Genomic DNA, 25,131 nt, shown 5'->3' on the forward strand with positions numbered 1-25,131 from the left:
GTGTGATGAGATTTTAGAATAGTACTTAATGATTTTTACATTCTATTAAAGTATATTAAGTTTAGTATGTTTATATATTAAAAGTCACATACATGCATATGTATAATATTGTATGAATGTATGTAAACACACACACCCCCACTAGGTAAACTGAGGTTTTAAGAGAGCAAATATGAAGACTATGCAAATTGTGAAGTCAGTGTGGATTATCCTATTGGTAGACTTTAATCTATGTTTGTGTTAATATCCTGTGTATTTACAATTTTTTTCCACCAAAAGCATTTACTTGGAACTTCCCATGTTTCTGTGATTCCTGTACCCCGTGCTGAGAAACTTACACATACATCTTAGTCATGTCATGTATGTAGCTTCACCAATAGAGGGAGCCACGGTATAACGGGTGAGGTCAATCTAACAGGAATATATAATAGCTGGGTGATGATCAGAGGCCAAAGCTACAGGTTAAAGATAACATATTTCAGATTTATTAAAAAACACATAGGCAACAAGTCAGAGCTTTGGCTAGGAATGATATGGAGAAGAATTGAAGGCATTATTTCCACAAAACATTCACAGTTGTGTGCAAGAAACGAAGAGAGCAGGGAAGTATTTTAGAAGCATTTGCGGTGGACAATGGATGGCCCAGCCTCATCGTACTCCTGTTTGCTGATCCACATCTGCTGGAAGGTGGACAGAGAGGCCAGGATGGAGCCGCCAATCCAGACAGAGTATTTGCGCTCCGGAGGGGCAATGATCTGTTGGTCAAGAGGAGAAAGAAGGGCCATTAGTACACCGGGACAGAGCCTGGGCGCCACCAGGGTCCAGATTGGGTGGGTCTGGCTGAGGTTTCAGGAACACTGGGGACAGTCTGGGCTGTCAGGTGCCCAACCTTAACCCTGATCCAAGGGGGTGTGCACAGCTTCTGGATTTAGAGATTCTTCAATGAGCACACTTGCTTTTCTGGCTTCCTTTACGCAATCGATTTCAAAGCCTTCGTCCTGCCTCCACCACATTCAGTCCGCTGTCACGAAAATTGAAAGTTGCCCCCAAATACTGCAAGCCCTCACTTAGGGCCCTGATGATGTCTTCGATTTCCATAAGCTGTGCCTCAGAACGCAGCACGGCACCCTCTGTACAGAAGCAGCCACCAGGTTCAGAACTCGGCACCAGGGCCTTCAGTGAGCAGTGTGATTGTGCCACAGGTGCTGCACAGCGTTTTCCCACCTGATTAAGTCCACGGAGATACACTGCTTCACAATGAGGGGCTCAGGGTTCCCTGCTGGGATGGCTGGGAACCGGAGATAGGTCCCTGTTACAGGCACTGCCTGGCCGTACCCATAGCACAGGCCTGACATGCAAGAGGATGCTAAAAAATTTTTTAAGATTTTATTTATTTTTAGACAGAGGGGAAGGGAGGGAGAAAGAAAGGGAGATCAATGCATAGTTGTCTCTTATGCGTCCCCTACTGGGGACCTGACCTGTAACCCAGGCATGTGCCCTGACTGGGAATCAAACCAGCAACCCTTCAGTTTGAAGACTGGTACTCAATCCACTGAGCCACACCTGCCAGGGCTAAAATTTCTGAAATAATTGAATGATTCCAGCACAGAGAGCAGCCACTCGGGCCAGGGTTCTTGCAGTAAATCCCCAAATGGCCACAGTTGAGCACTTTTAAATTCCACCCCAGAACTGGATATTTGGATAGAAGTGAATATGGACACTTCATCCAAACAGACAACTTGTTTCTGAAACCATGATAAAAAGATTTATTTTTTGTTTGTCCTCCAAGCTCTGGTTGAACATTTGTTTTTAATTTATTTTTAGAGAGAGGGGAAGGGAAAGAGAAAGAGAGGGAGAAACATTGATGTGTGGTTGCTTCACATGTGCCCCCTGCTGGAGACCCAGACCAAAATGGCCTACTGGGGATCCCTGGACCTTCCCAGTCCACATGTGCCCTGACTAGGAATCGAACCAGCCACCCTTTGGTCAATCCACTGAGCCACACCTGCCAGGGCTGAACATTTATTTTTAATGCAAGGACTTAGTATTTACCGAGCACTTATTATGTGCCAGATGCTATGTTAGGAATTTATCTTAACATACATTATCTCGTTTAATTTTCATAACCACTTCTAAGTGTATTAAATTACTCCCACGGTGCAGAGGAGGAAACAGACTGAGAGGGGTTTAGGTAATGGCTTAGCTCTCACTGGTTGTGTGTGTGTTAAACCCAATATTCAAACACAGACCTCTCCCAGGTGTTTTCTGGTTTGGTTTTGTTATGTTTTAGAAGTGACCTTTTGGGGGGATAATTTTGGATTTACAGAAAAGTTGTAAAGCGTGTGCACAGAGTTCCTGTAAACCCCTCATCCAGTTTCAGTTTCCCTTAACGTTAGGTAGGACCTTGCTGTCCCAGGTTTTTAACGGTTTCCTCTTACCACACTGGAGCCCGGAGTTCCACATTCATTTCTATTCAAGAAGCCGAGTTTGGAGAACTAGGAACTCTCAGCTTGAGCAAGCCACAGTCTCTCTCTGTAATATACCTCCAATCTAGATTGGCTTGGTCAGTGAGCCCAGCAGCCGGCTTCATCCTCCTCCATCAGCGTGGAAGGGAAAGGGGGTCAGTCAGAGCGGATCAGAGGGGCACCCAAGGAGGCACCAGTTCTGAGGAAACAGCCCCTTCTCTCGCCGTGAAGCCTGGCAAAGCTGATACTGCAGACACATTATGTGCTTCAGTCTAGCACTCTTTTATGTGACCCGCATAGCCTTTCCGCAGAGAGAGAGAGAGAGAGAGAAGGAAGTGCAAGTAATGGAACTTGTTAAAATACTTCCTACGTGTGTGAACTGCACCTGGGCTGGCCCTTCACAGAGCGATAACAGCTTCTGCGAAATCACCAGTCACATGCAAGGTTGCTTCCAAAGAAGGATCTGTTTAATCTCTGGGCTCCCTTAACTGGGACTCAAAACTCACACAATACAGGGGCCCTGGGTGGCTCTGGAACCAGCCTGAGCCAGCCTGAGCCAGCCTATGCTGTTGAACCTTTGTATCAAAAGGCGTGCAGAGAGATAAAGGTCAAATTCTCCTTCCTGGACACTGAGATGTGATCACATTTTGTAGTGGGAGAAGAGTATACGATGCTGAGTCTGCAGGGCTTAAACCTTTTCAGAAATATATCTGGCTGGTCTGCAATTTTTTAAAAATGTTCTGCACATGAGATGCACTATTTTGTGATGAGGAAACATAACTAACCACGTATTTTAGAGAGATTGGGCACATGAGCAGCTCTGTCGACCTCTAGTGCAGCTGCTAAAAGTAGCTAATAGACAAGGATTATTATAAATTGAATTTTGTACAAGGTAATTTGACCTCTTTTATGAACTGGACTGACATATCCCCTAAGGTAGGAAACTTATGGTCTTGGACCCACTGCCTAGCCCTAAAACCTGTGAGCACTTGTAACCGAGATATGGCCTCTGAAGAGTCCTTCACGTTTGGTGACAGGGTTGGCATCACCAGCAGCATAGCCATGGGGTCTGTCACCAAACTGTACCTTGATCTTCATGGTGCTGGGTGCTAGGGCCGTGATCTCTTTCTGCATGCGGTCAGCAATGCCAGGGTACATGGTGGTGCCCCCGGAGAGGACATTGTTGGCATAGAGGTCCTTCCTGATGTCAATGTCACACTTCATGATGCTGTTGTAGGTGGTTTCATGGATGCCAGCAGACTCCATCCCTGGAAAATAGACACAGGCCATGGTCCTGGGTTGGAGGGTAAAACCCACATCAGACACGGAAGATCTACGTGGAGGCTCTCACACCGACCGTAACTAAGCAGACACAGTGATGTAGGGACCACCCATCTCAGGGACCAAAAGGTCCTTGTGATGCTCGATGTCCTCCTACCTCTGGTCCAGTGCGGAGGCCCTAAGCAGCACCCCTGGGAGGGCGAGGCTGCAACTTCATATCACCTGTTTGTCATAGACTCACTGCTCTCTGTGGTTTAAATCAGGGCAAAGTCCTGAGTCTCCCTGTAGAAGGTGCCACACTGAGCCAGTGCGGCAGCCATTGCTCAGGAGGCTTCCCAGTCTCTCTTTGCCTGTCACCTGGTTGTCACCCCTCAAAGCAAAACGGAGCTGAGTCATCAGAAAAGTGCTTCACCCTATTTGGACAAAGACTCATTTTTCTTCAGTCTCGATAATATTCTTTTTAATGTGAACTTTTTGTTCATTCCTGATGTGTGTCTTTTGAAAAGAACCTCTAGATGGCCCTTCATCTTTTGCTGTGCTCTGATAAATAATAATAAAAATAGTAATACCAATAGTTGTAATCGTAATACCTAACTATTCATTACTGGCAGTATCTAGTAAGTATTGCCTGCTTGTTTGGGTCAGCCACTGGACGAAGAGCTCTGCACACATCTCAGGTAATGCTCGCAGCCACCCTCCGCCATCGGCACTGTTACCGTCCCGGCAGATGAGGGCACTGAGGTTTAGGGAAGTTACGTCACTTTCCTGAGAACCTGAAAGTGGAACTAGCACTCAAGGCTCACCACCCCCAGAGCCTGCCCTCTGTAAACAGCTATGCTAACCTTTCTCCCAAGGTCAATGCCAATTTAAGAGGAGGTTCTTCTGTTTTTCTCTCCCTCTACCATTTCCAAACTCTCAGCATTCAGCACGCCGTTCCTACCCACCAGGTGGTTCCACTGTGTCTAAAGCACAAAATAATGTTTGCTTTCATCCTATACCACACACCAAGAATGCTTCTGGCTTAACTGCAACATGGTGTTTTCTTGGAAAGAAAACTCCTTTCCTGCCCTTAAGTCTTCTCACTTAAGAAATGTGACACTTTAGCCTCGTCTTGGTTTAGAAATGGGTTGGTCTTCTGGCCCCAGCACATGCAAACATTAGGGCTGGCTGCGTTGGGGAGGACAGGGCGATCTCCCCTTCCCAGGACGGGAGGCCGTTGCCTACCGATGAAGGAGGGCTGAAACAGGGTCTCCGGGCAGCGGAAGCGCTCGTTCCCGATGGTGATCACTTGCCCGTCAGGCAGCTCGTAGCTCTTCTCAAGGGAGGAGGAGGACGCGGCCGTGGCCATCTCGTTCTCAAAGTCCAGAGCTACATAGCAGAGTTTCTCCTTGATGTCTCGGACGATCTCACGCTCGGCTGTTGAGATACAAACATTAGGGTTGGGACAGGTGGTAAAAATCCACCTCCCCTACCTGTCTCTCCCACAAGACTGGTTCCTTCAAAACAGTGTATAAATTCGATGTCCTGCAGCCCCAAGTCCCTGATGGTAATTAAATTATAGGTCCACCAGGGATCCACTTCTGTCCCTAGCAGAGTGCCTCATGCATGGTAGACCCTTAGTAAATAGTGTCTGGCAAATGCTTGTTGGGAATGAAATGAGCTGGCTAGAGAAAGGCACAGAGCAGGAAATCTTTTTGTACATTGTGTGTTTCCAAGATTTTTGCAAGATCACTGTCTGTTATAATTTTTTTTTTACAACAGTTAGTTATATTGGATTTTTTGGTCGACCTGGAAGTTATGCTAAAGCAGCCCCTTTGGGGCCCCCATAGCTTACAAAAAAGCTCTGGCGACCCATGTCACCTGGTCCAGGTAGGTTCCAGTTCGAACCTTTGGCATATTCATCACCTTCAAGAGAAGGGCAGGCCCTGGCTGAGGACCCGAGCCGTCCAGGGGTCTGCAGTGGTGCATGTAGAGGAGGTACAGAAGAGTGGACAGGTAGATACCTTTCACACTCTCACACTCTGAAGTTCTCAGCTATTGGTCCCATCTGGGAACCTTTTAGAGGTATCCTGGGGGTTCTTTGTGGGGAGCAAAGTCAGGAACAACATTAATTTAACTCTCTACTCCTAAAGGAGACTTCAGCATCTTCAGGGCTCTAACTTGGAGTCTAGAATGAATCACAGGCACGTCCAGAAATGTAAACATTTAGACAATACCGAACTGGTCAGGCGAGGGCAGGCAGTCTAGGCCAAGGGCACCGAGGAGGCCCCAGCATCTCTGCAACCTCCGCCTCTGCCTCTCGTGGGTGGAGGCCAGGCAGCACCAGCTCAGAATCCCAAGCCGAACCTCTCACTGCCTGCTGGGCTGGCGGTAACACTAACGAATAACCACTTCCTCCTGCGTACTCTGTGCTGGGTATTCCACGTGCATTAGCTCACTCGACCCTCTCGACAGTTGTGCCAGAGATGGCCCACGGTCACCTCCACTTACAGATGAAGAGAATGTGGCTTCGTGAGGCTGGGAAACTTGTTCAAGGTCACAGTGAGTGAGTGACAGAACTGGTCCCAGGCCCTGGCCATATGTCTCCAAAGACTGCTGATCACCAGGGCCTACTGTCTCTGGTCTCTGCACTTTCCCTTTTCTATTTGTGACTGGAGGGGATTTAAAAGTGTTCAGAAAATACAACTCTGACTACTTCGTCATACTAGATGGTTATTACTGTTCTTGTCAAAGAAACATTATAATCATTTTGCAGTTTCACCCAGTTTTAAAAAAGCCATGCCTGGCCCTGGGCAGTGCAGTTAGGCTGGGCCACTGTCAGGGCTTCCTCCCACATTTGCTCCGAGCTGGTCGCCATGGTCCTGTCCGTGACGAGGAAGAGCACACTGCCCCTCCACCCTCCACCTTCTATTCCCACAGGCCTCACCTGTAGTCACGAAGGAATAGCCACGCTCCGTCAGGATCTTCATGAGGTAGTCGGTGAGATCTCGGCCAGCCAGGTCCAGACGCATGATGGCGTGGGGCAGGGCGTAGCCCTCATAGATGGGCACATTGTGGGTGACACCGTCTCCAGAGTCCAGCACAATGCCTGGGGGATATTGGGCACAATCAAAGTCACCACAGCAGCAGGCCGGTGGCCACTTGCTGGCCTAGTAGAGGGGGAATTTCTAAGCCTCTTATTTGAAAGAAAGAAAGAAAAGCATCTGGTAGGACAGGAAAAGGGGAGAAGACGTGGGGAAGAGAAAGAGTAGGAAGAGAGAAACAATAGAAGGGCTGCTGGAAAGGGGAGCTCAAGGGCTCGTTTTTATAGACGACGGGAAGACCTGCGAGGGCTGGGATTAGCCCTGTCAATTCAGAGCAACCCTCAGTCACCTCAACCCACGCACGTGCAACCATCCAGCCCTGGAACTGATGGTGTCTCCAGTGGAGGCGCCCATTCCTCCCAGGCACCTACCAGTAGTACGTCCAGAGGCGTAGAGGGACAGCACCGCCTGGATAGCCACGTACATGGCAGGGACGTTGAAAGTCTCAAACATAATCTGCAAAGCCATCCAAAGAACTAAGTTAGTGACGCTGCCAGGCTTACCAAGAATGTTCAAGAAAGTGCCTTCTTGTTGATGAATGCAGATCTTAATTTCTCTGGTATAAAGAAAAAGGCCTTTTAAACCTGAAGCTGAGACCGGTTGTGACCAGCCTAGTTCTGTGGTTCGTTTGAGGTTTCCCTTAATCAGTTCTACTTTTTCATGTAGGGGCTGGGTCACTGCCAGCCCTAGAATCTGAGGCCACTCTGGTTGCAAGGGAAGGAGCCCTATTTCCTGCCAGATGAGAATTGCTTGCCAGTAACAGAGGGACTCCATGTGAGTGCCAACATCCAGCTCATGCAGTGTGGGGACCAGATTAGAACCAGAGCCCCTCTAAGTCACTCATCACGAGTTTGGGCACACGGAGATGCCCGGCCTCCATTTCTCCATCTGCAAAACCCTCCCAGCCCCGACTGTTCACTAGAATGTCTGACATCATTTGCTGGAGAGCCATAATTCTCAGCTAGTCTTCTGCCTTCGCACCAGTCACAGGAACAACAGTGCCCAACGGAAACAGCATCTGGCTACATGGAGCGATTCCCCAGCACGCAGATGTTTCCCTGCACAGAGTAACTGCTGGTCTGTTGCTGTCAGCGCCGGGAGCTCCTCCCAGGAAAAGGCCTTGCAGTCTTTAGGGTCCATTCCAGGCTCTGCCATTTCTAGCTGTGTGACCTTAGAGTATTCACCTAATGTATTTGAGCCTCAATTTCTTCATTTACATATCTGGTAATAATAGATCCTGCTTCACACATTGTTAACATTTAAAGAGACAATGCATGTAAAATACTTAGCCCAGTGCTTAACCACAAGTGAGCATGAAATTGACATTAGACGTTTTTATTGCAAAGCTCCTCCAAACCGGAAACTTCGTCTGGCTGGTGGAACGAATGGCTTTCTGATGTAAGGTCTTTGGGCTTCAGACAAGTCACAAAGTGGACAATAATAACATAGTTGTCTATTTCAGTGCACCAAACACCAAGGGACACATTTAACATTTTGCCTCACCAACCTTCACATCAACCTTCTGAAAAATAATAGTACTAAGTTTCCCAAGTTTTAAAGGAGGAAGCTGAGGCTCTGAGAAATTAAGTGGATTGCTTAACATCACACGGCTGCTGGATGACAGACAGATGCAGTTTGCAAACCTTGAATTCCAGAACCAGAATTCCCCACTTGGCATCCTCCTACATTTGCAAGTGACTTCTTCTTAGAGGTTTTTAACCTGAACGTGTCGTTTTTTAAATTAAATCTTTTAAATGTCTTATTACTCTTGGAGGTCGAAGGGGTGTCCTCTCTGCAGTGAGAATGTGGGCACCATTAGGATGGCCCTGTCTTTTGGGGTCCCCGGATGCCTGCAAAGTCATCAGTCTCTGCTGCCCTGTACGGTCCCTTCCACACAGACTTCCCCAAACCTAGGGTGCCAGGTCCTGGGGCGGGTTTTTACCTGGGTCATTTTCTCGCGGTTGGCCTTGGGGTTCAGGGGTGCCTCAGTGAGCAGGGTTGGATGCTCTTCAGGGGCAACACGAAGCTCATTGTAGAAGGAATGGTGCCAGATCTAGGGGGGGGAAACAGGGGAGAAGCACAATGAGGGGATGCTATGGGGGTACTGCAGACCCCCAAAAGGGGCCAGAATGAGTTCAATGAAAGCATGACCAAGATATGTCCACATTTCTACCAAGGCAGAGACCGAAGCTCCAGACTCTGAGGAATTCACCGGAGGATTTATAGCTTGTAGATGAATGAACAAAAACCCAAACCCAGGTCTGTGAGGCAGGATGGAGCAGTGGTTAAGGGCTCAGTCTTTGGCAACAAATCTGAGTTTAAGTCCCAGCTCAACCACTTGTTGATTGTGTGAGCGCAGGCAAATTTTAGCCCCTTTCAGCTCCAATCTCACCACGGCTAACACAAAAATCATTAGCATGTCTTCGTGAAAATTAAATAAGGAAACCCCAGAGTTACTATTTCACCTAGTCCGGTTCAGAGTAAATGCTATTATTATTCAACTGTATCTTCTTTACCCCCTACTTCTTATATTTTACTTAATGTTCATGGAGAAACTACTTAGTTTAGTCAAGTAAAAGGACAAATGAATGAAAACATAGATGGATGGATGAAGCTGACCCGAAGACCTAGTTGCCATTTTTTAATACTTTCAGGCAATTTCCTTCTGCAGTGTGTGCTAAGGGAAGACAGGTCGCCCTGCTTCCAGTCTCCACCCCCTGTGCCCCTTTTTCTCTCCCGGCCTGGGAGAAGCCTGCCTCCATCAGGACGCTCTGGGTATTGCATTCGTGGGCACATGTTTGGCCTGCGGGTGTTTTCAAAGCCTGTGCCTGTTTGCAGTGCATTTGTGAGAATGTACTTTGGACATAAGTGTGCTTTTGCTTTCTCTTTAAGCCCTGCATGCCGTAAAGAACAAACTGCTGTACGAAAGGGATAAATTGATTATTTTTTAAAGCATGAAAATTCTCCTCCAGCATCAGGAATATTAGATTTATCTAGAATTAAGACAAAACAAGAACCGTGGTGAAAGATTATAAATTAACAAAAGCAAGATCAACTTTATACACGCTTTATCTTGTTCCAGTTTCTTCGGTTTTGAATTTGTGGTTCCTGGAAAGGAAATGAAAGACTTCTGAGAGTTCTTTGATGGAGCAAAAGTACCAGAGTATTTGAGAAATCCTGCCAGTCATATTGCTGTGGTTACTCTAAAACATCATTTAAAAAAACAACCAATTCCCTTCAGCCACTTTGAATTTGAATATTAGAAATTATGAAATGCTTTATTCATTCTAAAGAACTTTCTCCAGGGGTGAAAGTTCTTTAGAAAGTTGTGTTTTTTAAATCCTCATCCAAAGATACAAGGATATGTTTATTGTTTTAGAGGGAGAGGAAGAGAGAGAGAGACATTGATATGAGAGAGAAACATCAATCAGTCGCCTCCTAGGATTGAACCTGAAACCTAGGTATGTGCCCTGACAGGGGATTGAACCTGCAACCCTTTGGTGTATGGGACGATGCTCCCACCAACTGAGCAATGTGGTCAGCGTTGGGTGTGGGGGGCGTGCAGGAGACACTCTGAAATGCTGGCAGCTGCATAGAGAAAATCTGAAAAAATATTTACTCCCTGTTACTAATATCCTCTCCTCAGTGCAAACCACAGTGTTAACCAAATCCAGTCTCTTAGCGCAAGCAAAACTAACGAAATGCAATTTTTATGGAGACGCCGAGGTTCCAACATTATTATTGATAAATTCTGGCAACACTATTCCTCTTTTAAACTGGTGAGTGAGTGTGTGTGTGTGTGTGTGTGCGCGCCCAGAGCTGATAAATAAAAATCCAGGTGTTGTGGTTCTAATATATTTCACTGCACTTAAAACATTTTGTGTCACTTTCTCATTATTTCTTCTGTTTTTTTTTCTCTGACCACTTGTGTTTCCATGATGCCTAATAAAAGGTCAAAATCACAGGATTTGACTCGTCTCCTCACTAGCTCTTTTTCACATGAGCCTGGGAGATAAAGACTTTACTCAAATGCAACACAGAGAAACACTTTTAAAAACATATCTATTTAAAAACGTTGTCAGTTGTTGTGCCCCAACACGTTGGGGCACAAACAGAAGGTGCCAAGTCCGTGATGTCACAACCCTCTCTTCTGTAGTGAAATGAAAGTACTTAACAAAATACTCAGGTGAGTTACTGAAAAGCTTTCATGAATGAGTCAGGTGAGGCTATTCCCAGCCCCTCGTCCACTCTGTGGCTGCACAGCACTGGGAGCCACGCAGCCTCTGAGGAAAGAAGGGCCATCCTCTTGGTGGCAGGCCGCTCAGCCCAGGCAGGTCCTAGGGGGAAACCCACGCAACAGAGCAATAGTCCATTAGTTCCTACTGCTGGCCAAGGACGCCTGTTCTCACCCACAGAACTGCCTTCCTCTAACCAGTTGGTAAACCCTGTTAGGCAAGGAATGTTTTTAAAGAAATGCTTCAGGATTTATTTTTCCCAGCCAGTGATCATCTAGAAGAAACATGAACAAGTAAAAGCACAGTTGGGCCTCGGCAGCACGACGCTTTGAATCATGGCCCACAGGCATTACGCGGCCCGCAGGCTCCGCCCACAGGGAAGCTCTAGTACCTTTTCCATGTCGTCCCAGTTGGTGATGATGCCGTGCTCTATCGGATACTTCAAGGTCAGGATGCCCCTTTTGCTCTGTGCTTCATCGCCCACGTAGCTGTCTTTTTGTCCCATGCCCACCATCACCCCCTAAAAAGATTCAATGCATGAAAGTCAGCCTTTCCCAGAACTGATGAATTGACGATGGTCACAAAGGGTTCAATTATTACAAGATAAAGTTCCTCTTTTGGTACCAACGACAATATGCCAAGTCTTGTGATCGCTATGTTCTTTTTTTCAAATTTGGTGTATTGTTGTTCAATTACAGTTTTCCCATTTTCTCCCACTACTCTCCCCTGTCCTACCCACCCCTCACCTCCCACATTCAATCCTCCCCCTGCCCCACTGTCTTTGTCCATGGGTGCTTCATACATGTTCCTTGGCTTGACCCTTCCCCTTCTTCCCCCATTATCCCCATCTCCCCTCCCCTCTGGTGATCACTGTGTTCTTGAGCAACACCCCTCAGGTGACTGAAGATAGATCTGCATCGGCCTCCAGATGGCCGAGGACCCCATGGGTCACGCGACTTGACGTGTGTGCTGTGCCCTCTGTGTTCCTTGCTGAGCTCCGGCAGAGACTGCATTTGTCTGGTTTGCCACGATACCCTACTGCCTGGCAGGTATTTGCTGTGCCATAATGAGGTGTTTAACGAATGCATGAAATTTTACATCTAAGTTAAACGACATTTTTCCTCTTATAAAGAGGCAACGTTTAAAGTTGTCACCTACTTGAGAGTATACAAATCTTATTTTTTAACCATTGTGAGCAAAGGCGTTGTGTCTACAAACGGCCATTCAGTGGTTTGATTTCTCGTGGATAAATGCGTACTGATCAACATTAAGACATCTGTCAGGGGGTTTGTTTTTCATCATTAAGGTGATGCTTAAAAAAGAAGAAAAAAAGAATTCTCCTCATTCCTGGAATTTTAAACTGCACTAGAGTGACCGCTCTAGACTTGCAAAACAGTCACGGCTACTGTAGATCCATAAAATATCTCTACAGCATGTTCAACAAAGAAACCGAATTCATGCACTGAGTGAGGCTTCTATTACTTGTTGTGAATATGCACCAAGCTGAGAGCCATAAACATCAATCAGGTAGGCTCACTGTGCAAAATACATTTCTGATGTGAAGGAGAATTTCTGAGATGAAATTCTCAGTTTTTACCATGTGGCTGCCACCAACATTTTGTTTATGTATAACATTATGTAAAAATTTACCATATGGCTGTACAGATATATTTCATTGGCAGCTAACTGTAAAATGACAGCTGGGGAATCTCACGTTCATCTAACATCAAGCTCTTTGAGAACGAATGACCTGCGCTTTCAGTGCAGTTTCTCTGTGAAGAGCAGGCATGGTGTACATCAGGTAACTCACAAGTATTTCTGCTGCTGCCGATGATAATGGCAATGATTATATTTAGACAAAAAACTTATGAAGATGGGGCAGACTTATATCTGATAGACACTCACCAGATAAGTTATGTTGTGTATAAAATTGGCACTTATTCCTTGACATTAACCCTCAGAGGTATATTTTTAGCAAAGTTACATAATTTGGGGGCAGCAAGCAATAGGCAATCTGTGCACACCACTGACAGGCAGACGTAGAGGGACTCAACCTATAGCGCTGTTTCGTAAACAGAGTTGCGCTCACCTGATGCCTGGGACGTCCCACAATGGATGGGAAAACAGCCCTGGGAGCGTCGTCCCCAGCGAAGCCGGCCTTACAGAGCCCAGAGCCATTGTCACACACCAGGGCAGTGCTGTCCTCTTCTTCACACATCTTGCCTGAAGCCTCGGCACAAGGTCCTGCAGGGAACGGGGGGAAGTTGCCCCAGCTGTCACCTGGCAGCTGCGACACTTACCTGACTTCTACCTTCCGGGCTGGGTCTGGAGACCCCTCTGCACGCCTAGAGGGCTCTGGGCTGACCTTTATCTAACACAGCATTTATCTCAAAGTGCTGTAATTAAATTTCTGGCCTTTTATAAGTCAAAAGTCAGACTTTCACATTTCTACAGGTGGCTTCTAGCACAGTCAGCCGCTGTGCTGGACCTGCCTCAGGTGCTCGTAAACACTGACTAAATGAGCGCATCAGTGAACAGCTAAGAAGCACGTACGGGACCATCAGACTGTGAGACTCCATCCTCACAGGGACAAGCCACTTGTCATATGTTAAAGAAATATTTGAAATTTGCTGTCAGTATCCACCCAAATTCGCATTTTTAAAGGTATAACTTAAAAAAAATTTAATATAGACTTTGAAGGATGGGCAAGCATGTAAAAATTTGGAAATGTCGAAAGGCTGAAATGTTTAATGTAAAATGTTTCAAAGAAAAATCTCTTTTGAATCCCAGCAACTTTTATTTCACCAGTGGGAAAACATTAGAACCATTAAAAAAAACTATCTAATAAGAAGGTGCTTTAAATTTCAGGGGCCAAAATTATTCTCCATTCATAAAAATCATAGCTAACTTAAAAGTCCAAGAAGAATGGGGGAATCCAGTAAACTGCATATCATGCAGCAGAATGCTTTGCTGCCATTGAGAGGGATTAATAAACAGATAAGCACAGTTATATTCTATTCTAAGAGTAATAGGTTAGAGGAAATAAAATTGTATAACCCCACTGAAATACATTTTTATACATTACAAAAAATTTAATCATACTCACCAAGATACTGATGGGGGGTTATTTTCAAGTGACGGGTTTTGTAGGCGTTTTTAACTATTTTCCCTGGGTTCTGTATATGTTCTAAATTGAACACGTATTCTTTAAGTAATAAAATAACATTTTAAATACCCTACTCTTAAGCTTGAATCCTACAACAAAATCAGAAAGGCAAGGGCAAAAATAACAACTTACTGATTTGGGATATTGAAGGCCTGTTAGAGAACATTTTACCAATGCCCTCATTTTTACAAATGGGAAACCCCAGGGGAAGTGATTTGCTCAGGAGCAAACGGTGTGTGAGGCAGAGTTGCACCAAGGCTACCACTACCCTTTGGCTTTCAATCCAGACTCCCTTCCATTTTTGCCAAGCAGAATGAGGTGGGAACATCTGTAAAGACAGGGACCCCAAGGATTCTCCACCCGACTTTGAAATCTTAGGATTTCAAGGTGAGGAAGTTTCCTCTCAGTTGGTGAACTCTTTGCACACCCAGACCTACCCAAAAAGGCAACTCTTCTAAGGAAATTTCTGGGAAGTATGAAAAGAAAGACTAAAAGCATGAAATCAATGCTGCATCTTTCCAAATGCCTAGAATTTCCACAGGGAGGCCTCTTGCCACATGACCCTTTGCGAAGGACAGGAACCTCAACTGAGACGTTGTATTTTAAAATGCAGGGAACATGCTATTATTCCCAACTGACAAGCAAGGAAGCCAATAGCCAAGGAGTGAAGGTGACTTGTCCGAGATCCCCAAACTGGCCAAGTTAGGGTGGTGGAGAACCCTGAGCACGATGAGGACCAGCTTGGACTCTGGAGTCAGACTGCCTGCCTTTGGATCCGGATTTCACCACCTACAAGCCATGTGGCTTAGTAAACTATGGAACATTTCTAAATAACAGCATTTCTTTAAAAATCTATAAAGGAGCCATAAATCAGTATACATCACATAGTGCTGTTATGAGGACTAGATATTTTAAAAGCATTTAAAATAATTTATGGTGTCTTACCTGTTATGAGTTCTCAACAAATATTTGTTTCCCTTTTTTTAAATTAATACTTTTAAATATGTGTTTTAAATGATTAGTATAAATATCATTAGATGATGATTATTATTATTATTCAGATTTTTTTTGTTGCTAGTCTTTGCTCTCTCTCCACACTGCCTCCAGGCTTAGGATGGAAACCCTCATCTTGTGGATTCCACTGTGGGAACAGAAACGGGGCCTGGTGAAAGGACTGCCTTTCTTTTCTCACCCTTTCCTTCTCTCTCCAGACACTGCATTCCTGTGATTCTGCTTCTTTCCTAGCAGATTAAGAAGCTGGGGGGAGAGGTGAGAAAAGAATCTAAGGGAGACAAATCCGAGAAGCAGTTACGGGTCCAAGGCATTTGTCAGAGGGGTCAGCCCCCGGGGTCACGGGCTGTCTAAGGAGACTTTCCAAACCAAATATAAGAGCAGAAAACAGGATGAAATATACCAGTAGTACACTTTGAAATGCGAAAGGATTCTCAGCATGAGTACCCGTTCTTAACAGCCCTTTTGTCTGGGCAGGGAGGATTTAGGGGAGCGTTTGAACAGCGTTTGAACAGGAGTAGATCCACCCTCTGCATCAGCTAGCTTGCAGGGAAAAAAAGCTCAAAATTCACTAAACGTCCTTTTATTTAGTAAACAATGTCCCGGAAGTATTCTGTCATCTCTGAAAGCGGCACTGTCATTACCGAAGAGGCCTGTGTGTCCCCGGAAAGGAGTTGCCTCCGTGGTTTACAACTCTTATCTAACCTGCCTGAGCAAAGTGGTCCGAGCTCGGCGTTTCCTAATTAGGTAAAACGCACTCCACTGCCTGCTTTTGGAACTGCACCCGGGTCAGAGGGTTTGCTCCGACCGGGTGCATCTCGTGCCAAAAATGAATTGCTAGTGGGGGGGGGGGGGGGGGGGGGNGGGGGGGGGGCGGGGAAGAATGTTGCAGTTCCCAGCTCACTGGTCTTGAAAAGCAAACCATATTTAGTCATGATCACAAAATGGAAGGAAAAAATCTCAGCGTGAAAACTCCCAATTTCAGGCTGAAGCTGCCAAGCCCTCATCGACAGCCAAGTTCAGCCTGGGGTGGCAGGGCTGGCTGCACCTTCCCTCAGGCCTCGGGAGTCTGACAGAAATGCAAACCAGGCTGAGACTAGAACAGCTGTCAGATGCTAGCCCTGCTCCCTCCCTCTGATTTGCAGAAAACGATTCAGTTGGTTTCCTGCTGCGCTTTGCTGCAAATGACCCAGCTCCCGAGCTGCACATCTTAAACCCTAGGCTCACAGTTGCACACGAGAGACATAACTTTCCCACAGAAGACACTGCCAATTAGAGCCAGAGGAACCCAGAAGCAAACGCAAACAGCCAATACCAAAGACTGAGCAACTAAAATCCACTTCAGGACACTCACTGCACTAAAAATCCAGTCCATTGAAGACTCCCTTCACCAAATCTGAACTACAAGTACCGGAGTTTCCAGTGCCCAACTATAAATAAACGTGTAACTTATGCAAAATATAAAATGCAAACAGCTAGATTGCATCTCTGAAGTGTGTAACAAGATCTGGGCTTTTGGTTCAGTACAAACAGATCTTACAGGTGACTCGGAGATTTCATGTCATCTTCCTCTCCCTCTCTCCCTCCTCACCAAGCTGCTTCTTAGCCTTCTTCTTAATGTCAGGTAATTAGAGCTAAAGGCTACAATCATTTTAGTAGTACAATTTTCATTCAAACATCTCAGAGGGCGTGAGCCCAGCCAAGTCCCTTTGGACGAGGTCTGGTGATCCTGGGTGTGCCATCAGAGCTGCTGAATCTGCAAGTCACATCCCTGGGCTGTGCCACTTACCCCGACAGTGCTGGCTGGGCTTCCTGGCTCTGGGTGATGTTCAGGGAGGCTGAACGCCGAAGGGTTATATAGTCCCTTGGCCTGCTCTCCTCCCACTTGCTTCCCAAACAAGGAGCAAAGACAGACTAGAGCCCGTTGATCAGTCTAACACAGCCATATAGGGACCTCGGCACAAAACTCTCTAATCTGGGTGGCCGGAGGCCTGGGTCTCTTCCACTACATTCCACTGCTCTGCTCATGAAATGGGAGGCAGCTCAGCTGCCTGTGGGAGATAAACACCCCAAGCCTTCGGAGCAACTGCCGAATCTTCCAGAGACACTGAGTGGGTGTAAGGGGGCAGGCAGACGCAGGCTCGGATTGTTGCACATTCCTCAGAAGGGGCCAGCCTGCTGTCCTGCTGGCATTTTCTGATGAGCTGAGAACAGAAAGACGTGGCCTTTTAAGAACTCCCCAACAAAGGTAGCCAGCAATAAGGAAGGATATTGCTTCCATGGTTCATAAATAGATCGAGGGAGCGGTGATTTTATGGTATCCAATGCTGTGCTTGTAAATCAAGCCCATGACCGCTGTTAAGGGGATGGGAACTGAAGTGGAGTCAGGGCTGATGGGCTATGTTTCACAGAAGAACTTGACAGTCTGCATTCCCATAATTTCTTTAACACTTTGCTACATTAGATATGTCTGCTAATTTGAGCAATTTAGCAGCATGACTAAGGGATATCCTTTGAGTAGAATGCCCGTGCTGGATCCTGTCACAGACGTAGTTTGAGAGAAAAATGAGCATGTTTATGGAAATCACTCTGATCCCCCTCTCTCCCCGGCTGACCCACCTGACAGGTGACAGAGAGAGCCAGTGACCCAGGGATTTCTGAATACTGAATGAACGTAAATCTGCCCCTAAGCTCTCATTCCCAAAAGTCAACAATCAGCTTCAATAGTTTTACATTGGGCTTCTTTCCTCCTCCCAGCTAAAGTTCTAACTCAGTTTATGATAAAAATACTTTTGATGCACACCCTGAGTATTTCTCAACTGCTGACGTCTGACATGTGAAAAAGAAAATCCCCGAATGAATGGCTGTATTTTATAGCTGTGGCCATCGATTCACTCATGCTACTGGGTCTGATCTGCCTGGTTCATGGTGGACACGCACACACACACACATGCACATATATTTCTCTTTAAGAAATTGCACTGTTGGTTATTTACAATTTTCAAGTAGCTTAAGACTAAATGACAACAGATTCCTCCATGTTTTTCAGAAATTTGTCAACTGTGTTTAGTTTTTATCAACCGGAAAATAGAACTGTCCAAATGTTCAAATATGAAGGTGACACAGTGCAACCTAAAGATGAACATTTGGGGTTAAGCTGATGGTTTTTCTAACAGGGATCATGTGAAGTACAAATTCTGTGTTTTCCTGAGTAAGGAACAATTTGAGTAGAGGTGGGATCCTGCTCCCCTCGCCTCTGTCTCAAGCAGTGTCTGTGTAGTCCTTGGTGACTTCACAAAGTGAATGTTCCTTTAAACACCAGAGACAAGAGTTTGGGTGTTTACCTTTATGGTTCTCACTCATTTTCTTCCTTGATTATAGTGCACATCTATAGCCCTGACAGTACTCAGACGACGATGACAGAAACGTGCCGGAAGATGCCTCAAGGGTTAGTTTTTCTTACAAGTTCTTTTTTCTTCACTCTCCCTCTCCCTTTCCCATTTTCCCTTTTTTCCCTTCCTTCTTTCCTTCCTCCTTCCTTCCTTTTTCTTCCCACCCTACTCTCTTCCCCTCTCTGAAAATAAATTTCTGAGCAGATGATTAAATGGTCTTATTGTCTGAGTTTGAGATTTATATTTTTATAGCCCATCCAACTGTCTTCAGCGAAAGAAAACAGCTCTGGATGAAAATGTGCATGTACAAAGAAATCTGTCTGGGACTCTCAGCCATGTATCCAAGGAGTTACCGAACAGTTAGAAAAACAGTAGTTTTTTCTGATGGCTTGGTTGAGTTCAGAAAAACTATACAATAAATTCTAAACAATAAGCACATATTCAAGAATCATCTCCAGATGTGTTGTTCTTAAAGTATCATACGCCATCTTGGTAGCATTATTCAGTGATGATTTATTGTAAATTCCTTGAGATCTGGGACAATTTTAAACCTTTTTGGGGCCCAGTGCAGAGCTGAGTAGGCAGTTAGTACTCAACAATTGCCTGACAATTTCTTACTCTTTATCCCCAGTATCTTATAAATTTAAATTAGGCCACGGCGATACTGGCAAACATCTCTATAACATGGAGGTCCGGTAAGGAAAATGATTTTCTGCTACTGTTGAAAATTTGAGCTGTAGGAGTTGTTTTCTCTAGACTAGTCACACTCATTAGCTAGTTTGCTCAGCTCCTAAGATTCGTTTTGCCTGAGAAGACACAGTGAAAGCAAGGTACCCTTTCCTTCTCCAGTGCTTGAAATTCTCCAGGTTCTGGAAATCTCAGAACCAAAGGCTGATTCTCCTGAGGGAGTTGGCCCACACAGACGAACTCCTCAAACCTGTGCCGACACAAGGCCGACTCTCGCCATGCCTGCGGGGATCTGCCAGGCTCCATTCCGTCCTTCGCTGGAGCGTAACCCAGATTCTTTGCGGCATATTTGACTTGATGCCTCCTGTGGGGATGTAAGGACTGGTATTTGGGGAATATGCTGATTCTCAGTAGATGGTGTTTATTTTCACAGTGTTCTCACTTATTTCAAAATCTGAGAAACTCAAAGGAACCCACAGACGAGAAGACAGTGGGCGTACAAAAGGTGAGAGAAACATGCAACAGAGGATGAAATTCGGCCAGTGGCCCCTGGCTCTCAGACCTTTTCTTGTATAAAAGGCAAAAACGTTTGGATCAATACACAAAGGGTTATGATCCTGAGTTCAAATTCTGGATCTACCCCTTACTTGCCCTGTGTCCTCTCTCTGCCTTAGCTTTCTAGGAAAAACAGGGTTAATAGTTATGCCTTATTACAAGGTGGTAATGAGATGTGGAGGGTTAATGAACAAGAAGTACCCAGACCCCTGCTTAGCCCCTGGGGAGCACTGTGTAATTATTACCTATTGTTATCACGGGGGGGGGGGGGGGGGCTGTGTAGGAGGAAGGCAGATGGAGATGTGAGAGAAGCACTTTCTCAGACAACCAGAGTGCAGGGAGGTCAATGCTTAAGCAGAGAAGGTGACACCCTGTGCTAGTTCCCCGTTGCTGCTTCAACAAATTACAACAGATTTACTAGCTTCAAAAAATAAAAAATTATTGTGTTACAGTTCTTGTGGTCAGAAATCTAAAGTAGATGTCTCCAGGCTAAAATCAAGGTGGTGTCTTTTCTTCTGGAAGCTCTGGGAGAGAATCTGTTTCCTTGTCTTTCCTACTTTCCAGAGGCCACCTGCCTTCCTTGGCTCAGGTCCCTTTCTCCGTCTTCATAGCCAGCAGCGTAGCATCGTCAAGCCTCTCTCTCTGACTCTGGCCATCCTGCCCCCTCTTAGAAAAATCCTTGTGATTGTATCAGACCCGGATGAGCAATCAGGATAATCTTTTTAAGATCATTAACTTAATCATACCTTTAAGTTCATTTTCTTAAAAATCTGTTTCAGATAGCAGTTCGAGGAGGCCATTCTTCAGTATAGCACAGGCGCCCATCCCATCACGCACACACGTTTCCTATTGCCCCGCATTTATAACAGCTTCTCGGCTAAAGATTCTTCACCAGTTTGGGAGGGAGGTGGGGAGGACTGGGGGGGGTGGGGCAGCGGGCTGGGGTGGGAGTAAAAGGCAGAAAACTGTACTTGAACAACAATGAAAATAAAAACAAATTTTCAGCAATGGCATTGTGGCATTGTGGCAATGGCATTTCTGAGATTGTGGCAATGTCCACAATCTCAGAAAGGACAGACAGAGAAGCTGAGTTAGCTTGCTCACTCTTTTAATCTTTCAGAGTGTCTAGAATGTATAATGTATTTCAAGACTAAAAGGGCACCTTCAAGTGCCTTCCTTCATTTTATTTCTGTATTTGTACAAGAACAAAATGCACGTTGAATTACGGAATAGCACCTTGTTAGGTTTGGGAGCCAGGACAACGTTTAACATTCATGTTGCCACCAACAGATAACTTGTGAAACTGGATCAACCATGAAGGACAGAGTGCTTTAAAAGCTGAGTGAGATTCCTGGAGGACGCGGGCACTGTTTATTGTCCTTTACATTTTGCCGGAGAAGTCGCGTGCTCCATCATTTCTCCAAAAGTGCTGAACAGTGTGGACTCTGCCACTAACAAATCAAATTAACGCGCAGCGTGGGCCTTTACCCATGCTGTTCCTTTGCCTGGAGCCATCTTTCCCAATCACCTCTCTAACTCCGCCCCTCACTCAAGTTTTCTGGCATGTTCTATTCATCCTCAACTCAGTCAGGGGTCACCACCCCTGCAGGAAGCCCTTCCTGCCCACCTCCACCCCCAGTTTTGATCAACCGGCCCTCCTCTGTTTGCCTGTACCACACTGTGTCCATCTCTCTCGTAGGACTTAACTTCATTGTTCTATAATAATACTTCTAACTCCCAGTCTAGACCATAGCGTGTTAGAGAACAAAGACCAAATTGACTTTATCTTTGCCTTCCTAGAGCCTAGAACATGCCGTAAGTGTTTCTTGAACTGAACTGCATCAATCACAGAAGATGCTTAATAAATAAAGGTCAAGGGTATTCTGAGGAGAGGGTAAATAATAATAATATTAATTCATATTTATTGGATAGTACTCTGAGCTATTTTCTCTATGTACATGAGCTCATTTGACCTTCACAGCAAACATAAGGGGCAATATTATTTTTTTTTTACAGGTGAGGAAATAGAGGCTCAGATAAGCTAATGACTGGAAAAAGGCTTCACACCCGTAAGTGGTGGAGCAGGGATTCAGACCCAGACTTGCCTGAGTTCCGCCAGACTGAGTTTGAGCACGTACACAGAGGTGCGGGTAGTGGCCTGGGTGTCAGCATTCCCCAAACTAGCAGGAAGCAAGAGCTTAAAACATCGTGCAAAGGCAGCTGACTTCACTATTCAGTATCCTGGCCTCGTGAAATTCTGGGCACACAGACAGTGCTGGCACCAGCTGACTTAAGTTAGAGAACACATCCCCAGCATCAGCTCCTCACTCCTGTGTGGACTAGACTCAAACCTCCCAGCTTCTGATTGGTCGGAGCTCTCCCTCACAAAGGCCTGGATCTCTAGTTATTGGCATGGTTTGCCCGTGACTGAGAGGTATCCTGGGACATGAGACTTCCAGTGATTGAGGAAGTACCAGGCAAACCAGGATAAGTTGGTTATTCTTCACCAGTGATAAGAATGGCCCGTCCTATGGATTATTTATAGGGAATGTTTAGGGACTCTTCCTCTTGCAGAAGACCCCAAATATCTCTTCTACACCAGTGAATGGTATAGACCAGCTTTGTCCAACAGAACTTTCTGCAGTGATGAAAATGATCAGTATCTGCACTGTCCAATACGGTAGCCACTAGTCACATGTGAATACAGATCACTGCAATGAAGTTAGGGACTGAAATTTTTATGTTATTCAATTTTAATTAAATTTATACAGCCCCATGGCACTAGTGGTTACCATATTGGACAGCACAGGTGTAGAAAATTATTATTAAACTTGACTTCCACTCGGGGATTTCAAAAATTCTAATGCCCAGGTCACACTCTAGATCAATCACACTTGAGCACCTGGGATGAGACACAAGCATCAAAAGTGCACCCAACTATGAGCACCTTCAGAGCAGACGGGGTCTCAAAGCCTCGGAGTCAACAAGACAGTGTGTTAAGAATGCAGAAAACTGATCCCACCCCCCAAGCACACCTCCTAGGTCAAAATCTCTGGGGAAGATCCCAGAGAAGATCCCAGGTTAAATTTTTTTAAATCAACTTTTCATTTTAGAACAGATTTAGGTTTACAGAAAATTTGTGAAGATAATAGAGTTTCATACACCCCACACCCAGCTCCCTATATTATTGACATCTTACATTAGTGAGGTACATTTGCCATAGTTAATGAACTGATAGTAATACCTTGTTATTAACTAAAGTCTATACTTTATTCAGATTGCCTTCATTTTTTTGTTGCAGGGTCCCACTCAGTACACCATATTACATTTAGTTGTCATGTCCCTTTAGGATCATCTTGGCTATGACAGCTTCTTAGACTTTTCTCGTGTGTAATGACCTTTACAGTTTTGAGAAGTGGTGATCAGATGTCTTGCAAAATGGCCCCCAGCTGAGAATTGTCTGATCTGTTTCACGTGTTTAGGCTGAGGTTCTATGGTTTGGGCAGGTAAAGCTCCATTCTCATCATTAAATTTCAAGTGTATATGCCGTCTAGACGAGTGATCACCAGTCACGTGGCCAAGGCTGCTCAGGTTTCCCTGCTGTGAAGTTACCCCCCACTCTACCCCTTCCCTGCTGGTAGGAAGTCATAGGCACAGTCCACAGGTACAGAATGGAGAGCTATACGCCATCTCCTTGGGGACAGAGACTCCACATAAAGGGTCCAGAAGGAAATCTAGTTCTGATAGGATCCTCCATGATTCTTATCCATACTGAAATTTGGGGCTCACTGGGCTGATGCGGCAGAATCACATGACATCCCAGGGTTCTTTCCTACCTGATGACACTCTGATTCTGAATGTGGATGACATGGTGAATGGGTGGATTTGCTGGGTTTCTGTGGAGACTAACTGATAGTCACTTATTTGGTCTGCAAACCAAGGCACAGATCTTCTAGACACAAATCAGTGAATAAATATAGAACTATTGATATGACTACCATTCCGTGTTTTGGAACTGAAACCCAGCACGTCAGAGGAGGGAAAAAGCCATACCAATGAGGGTATATATAATGCTTTGTACCAGAATCATGGACACAGACAAAGAGTCAGCTAAAGAAAAGAAAATATCTGTCGTATCAACTAGAGAAATGGTGACATGGTGGGGCAAAGGATCCTGGGATGGGGAAGACTGTGTGAAGAGGGTCATATGGCCATGAGCAGCAGTACAGGGCACTTCAGAGCTACAATAGCATTACTAGCAACAACAAACATTTATCCATCTGCAAGCAGGTCCTAGGCATCAATTTTGCCATTAATATACCCATTCTTTTTTTATTTTTTTATTATTTATTTATTTATTTATCTTTAGAGGGGAAGGAGAGAGGGAGAGAAACATCAATGTATGGTTGCCTTTTGTGCACCCCTTGCTGGTAGTTAGCCTGCAAGGAACCGGCCTGCAACCCAGGCATGTGCCCTGACTGGGAATCGAACCGAGATCGTCTGCGATTCGTCTGGTTCGCAGGCCCGTAGCTCCACTGAGCTACGCCAGCCAGGGCCTAATATACCCATTCTTTAAATTAGGAAACTGCAAGTGAGTTTAAGTAACTTACCCAAGGTCAGACCATTACTGACTAAAGGGTTTGGGATTCAAACTCAGGTCTGTATAAATTTGAAGTAGATATTAAAACAAAGGATTAACCAGCTGAGTTCTTAGAGGACGAGGGCACCCCCAAGGTGTCCAAAGGACGTGCTGCTCACACAACAGCAGAGAAGCAACCCTGTTCCCGCTCAGGAAGGGGGAACAATGAAGTATCTTTATGAAAGTCACTGACTCGAGAGAAACAATAGAGGAAAAGCAAACCGAAAGTGAAACCAGCGGCAAGAGTTTTGGCACATGAACTGCGGAGAGAGTTCATGGTGTGCAAGGCAATTCAGAAGCCCTTTCACCACTCACAAAGGCCTTGACCTAGTAACAAAGCTCCAGGAGGGCAATGTTTTACTACTGCCACTGATATGCCATAGAAAGTCCGGGTCCCTGTTTGGCTTTTGCAAAGCTGCAGTGAGCAACTTGACCCCTTGGTTTCTTAAGGCATTGATCAGCAAAATGATACATTTTAAATAACCAAGGAAATGGCCACGGGTGTGTGGTAAGGATGGCGAGAGGCACAGATGCCTGGCCACACACAGGAACCTCTCTGAGTCTCTGAGAAGGTTGAGTCAGAGGCAAGGCCCCAGGGGAGAAATGAAGGCCGTCCA

General features: G+C 45.5%; 1 protein-coding gene across 1 annotated transcript; it reads right to left on the bottom strand.

Moving 5' to 3' along the window:
* Window positions 1–462: 462 nt before the first annotated feature.
* ACTA2 (actin alpha 2, smooth muscle) lies at window positions 463–17,134 on the bottom strand. Its single transcript, XM_037047293.1, has 9 exons — window positions 17,031–17,134; window positions 13,154–13,308; window positions 11,456–11,584; window positions 8,772–8,882; window positions 7,201–7,285; window positions 6,673–6,834; window positions 4,971–5,162; window positions 3,552–3,733; window positions 463–755 (listed from the first exon to the last, which is right to left on the bottom strand). Exons 2-9 carry the CDS (start codon window positions 13,280–13,282, stop codon window positions 612–614), a joined length of 1,134 nt encoding a protein of 377 aa, XP_036903188.1. The 5' UTR covers window positions 13,283–13,308; window positions 17,031–17,134; the 3' UTR covers window positions 463–611.
* Window positions 17,135–25,131: the final 7,997 nt, after the last annotated feature.

The sequence above is a fragment of the Sturnira hondurensis genome, unplaced genomic scaffold, assembly GCF_014824575.4.
Source record: "Sturnira hondurensis isolate 20B ecotype Veracruz unplaced genomic scaffold, ASM1482457v3 Scaffold0005563, whole genome shotgun sequence".
Classification (NCBI taxonomy): domain Eukaryota; kingdom Metazoa; phylum Chordata; class Mammalia; order Chiroptera; family Phyllostomidae; genus Sturnira; species Sturnira hondurensis.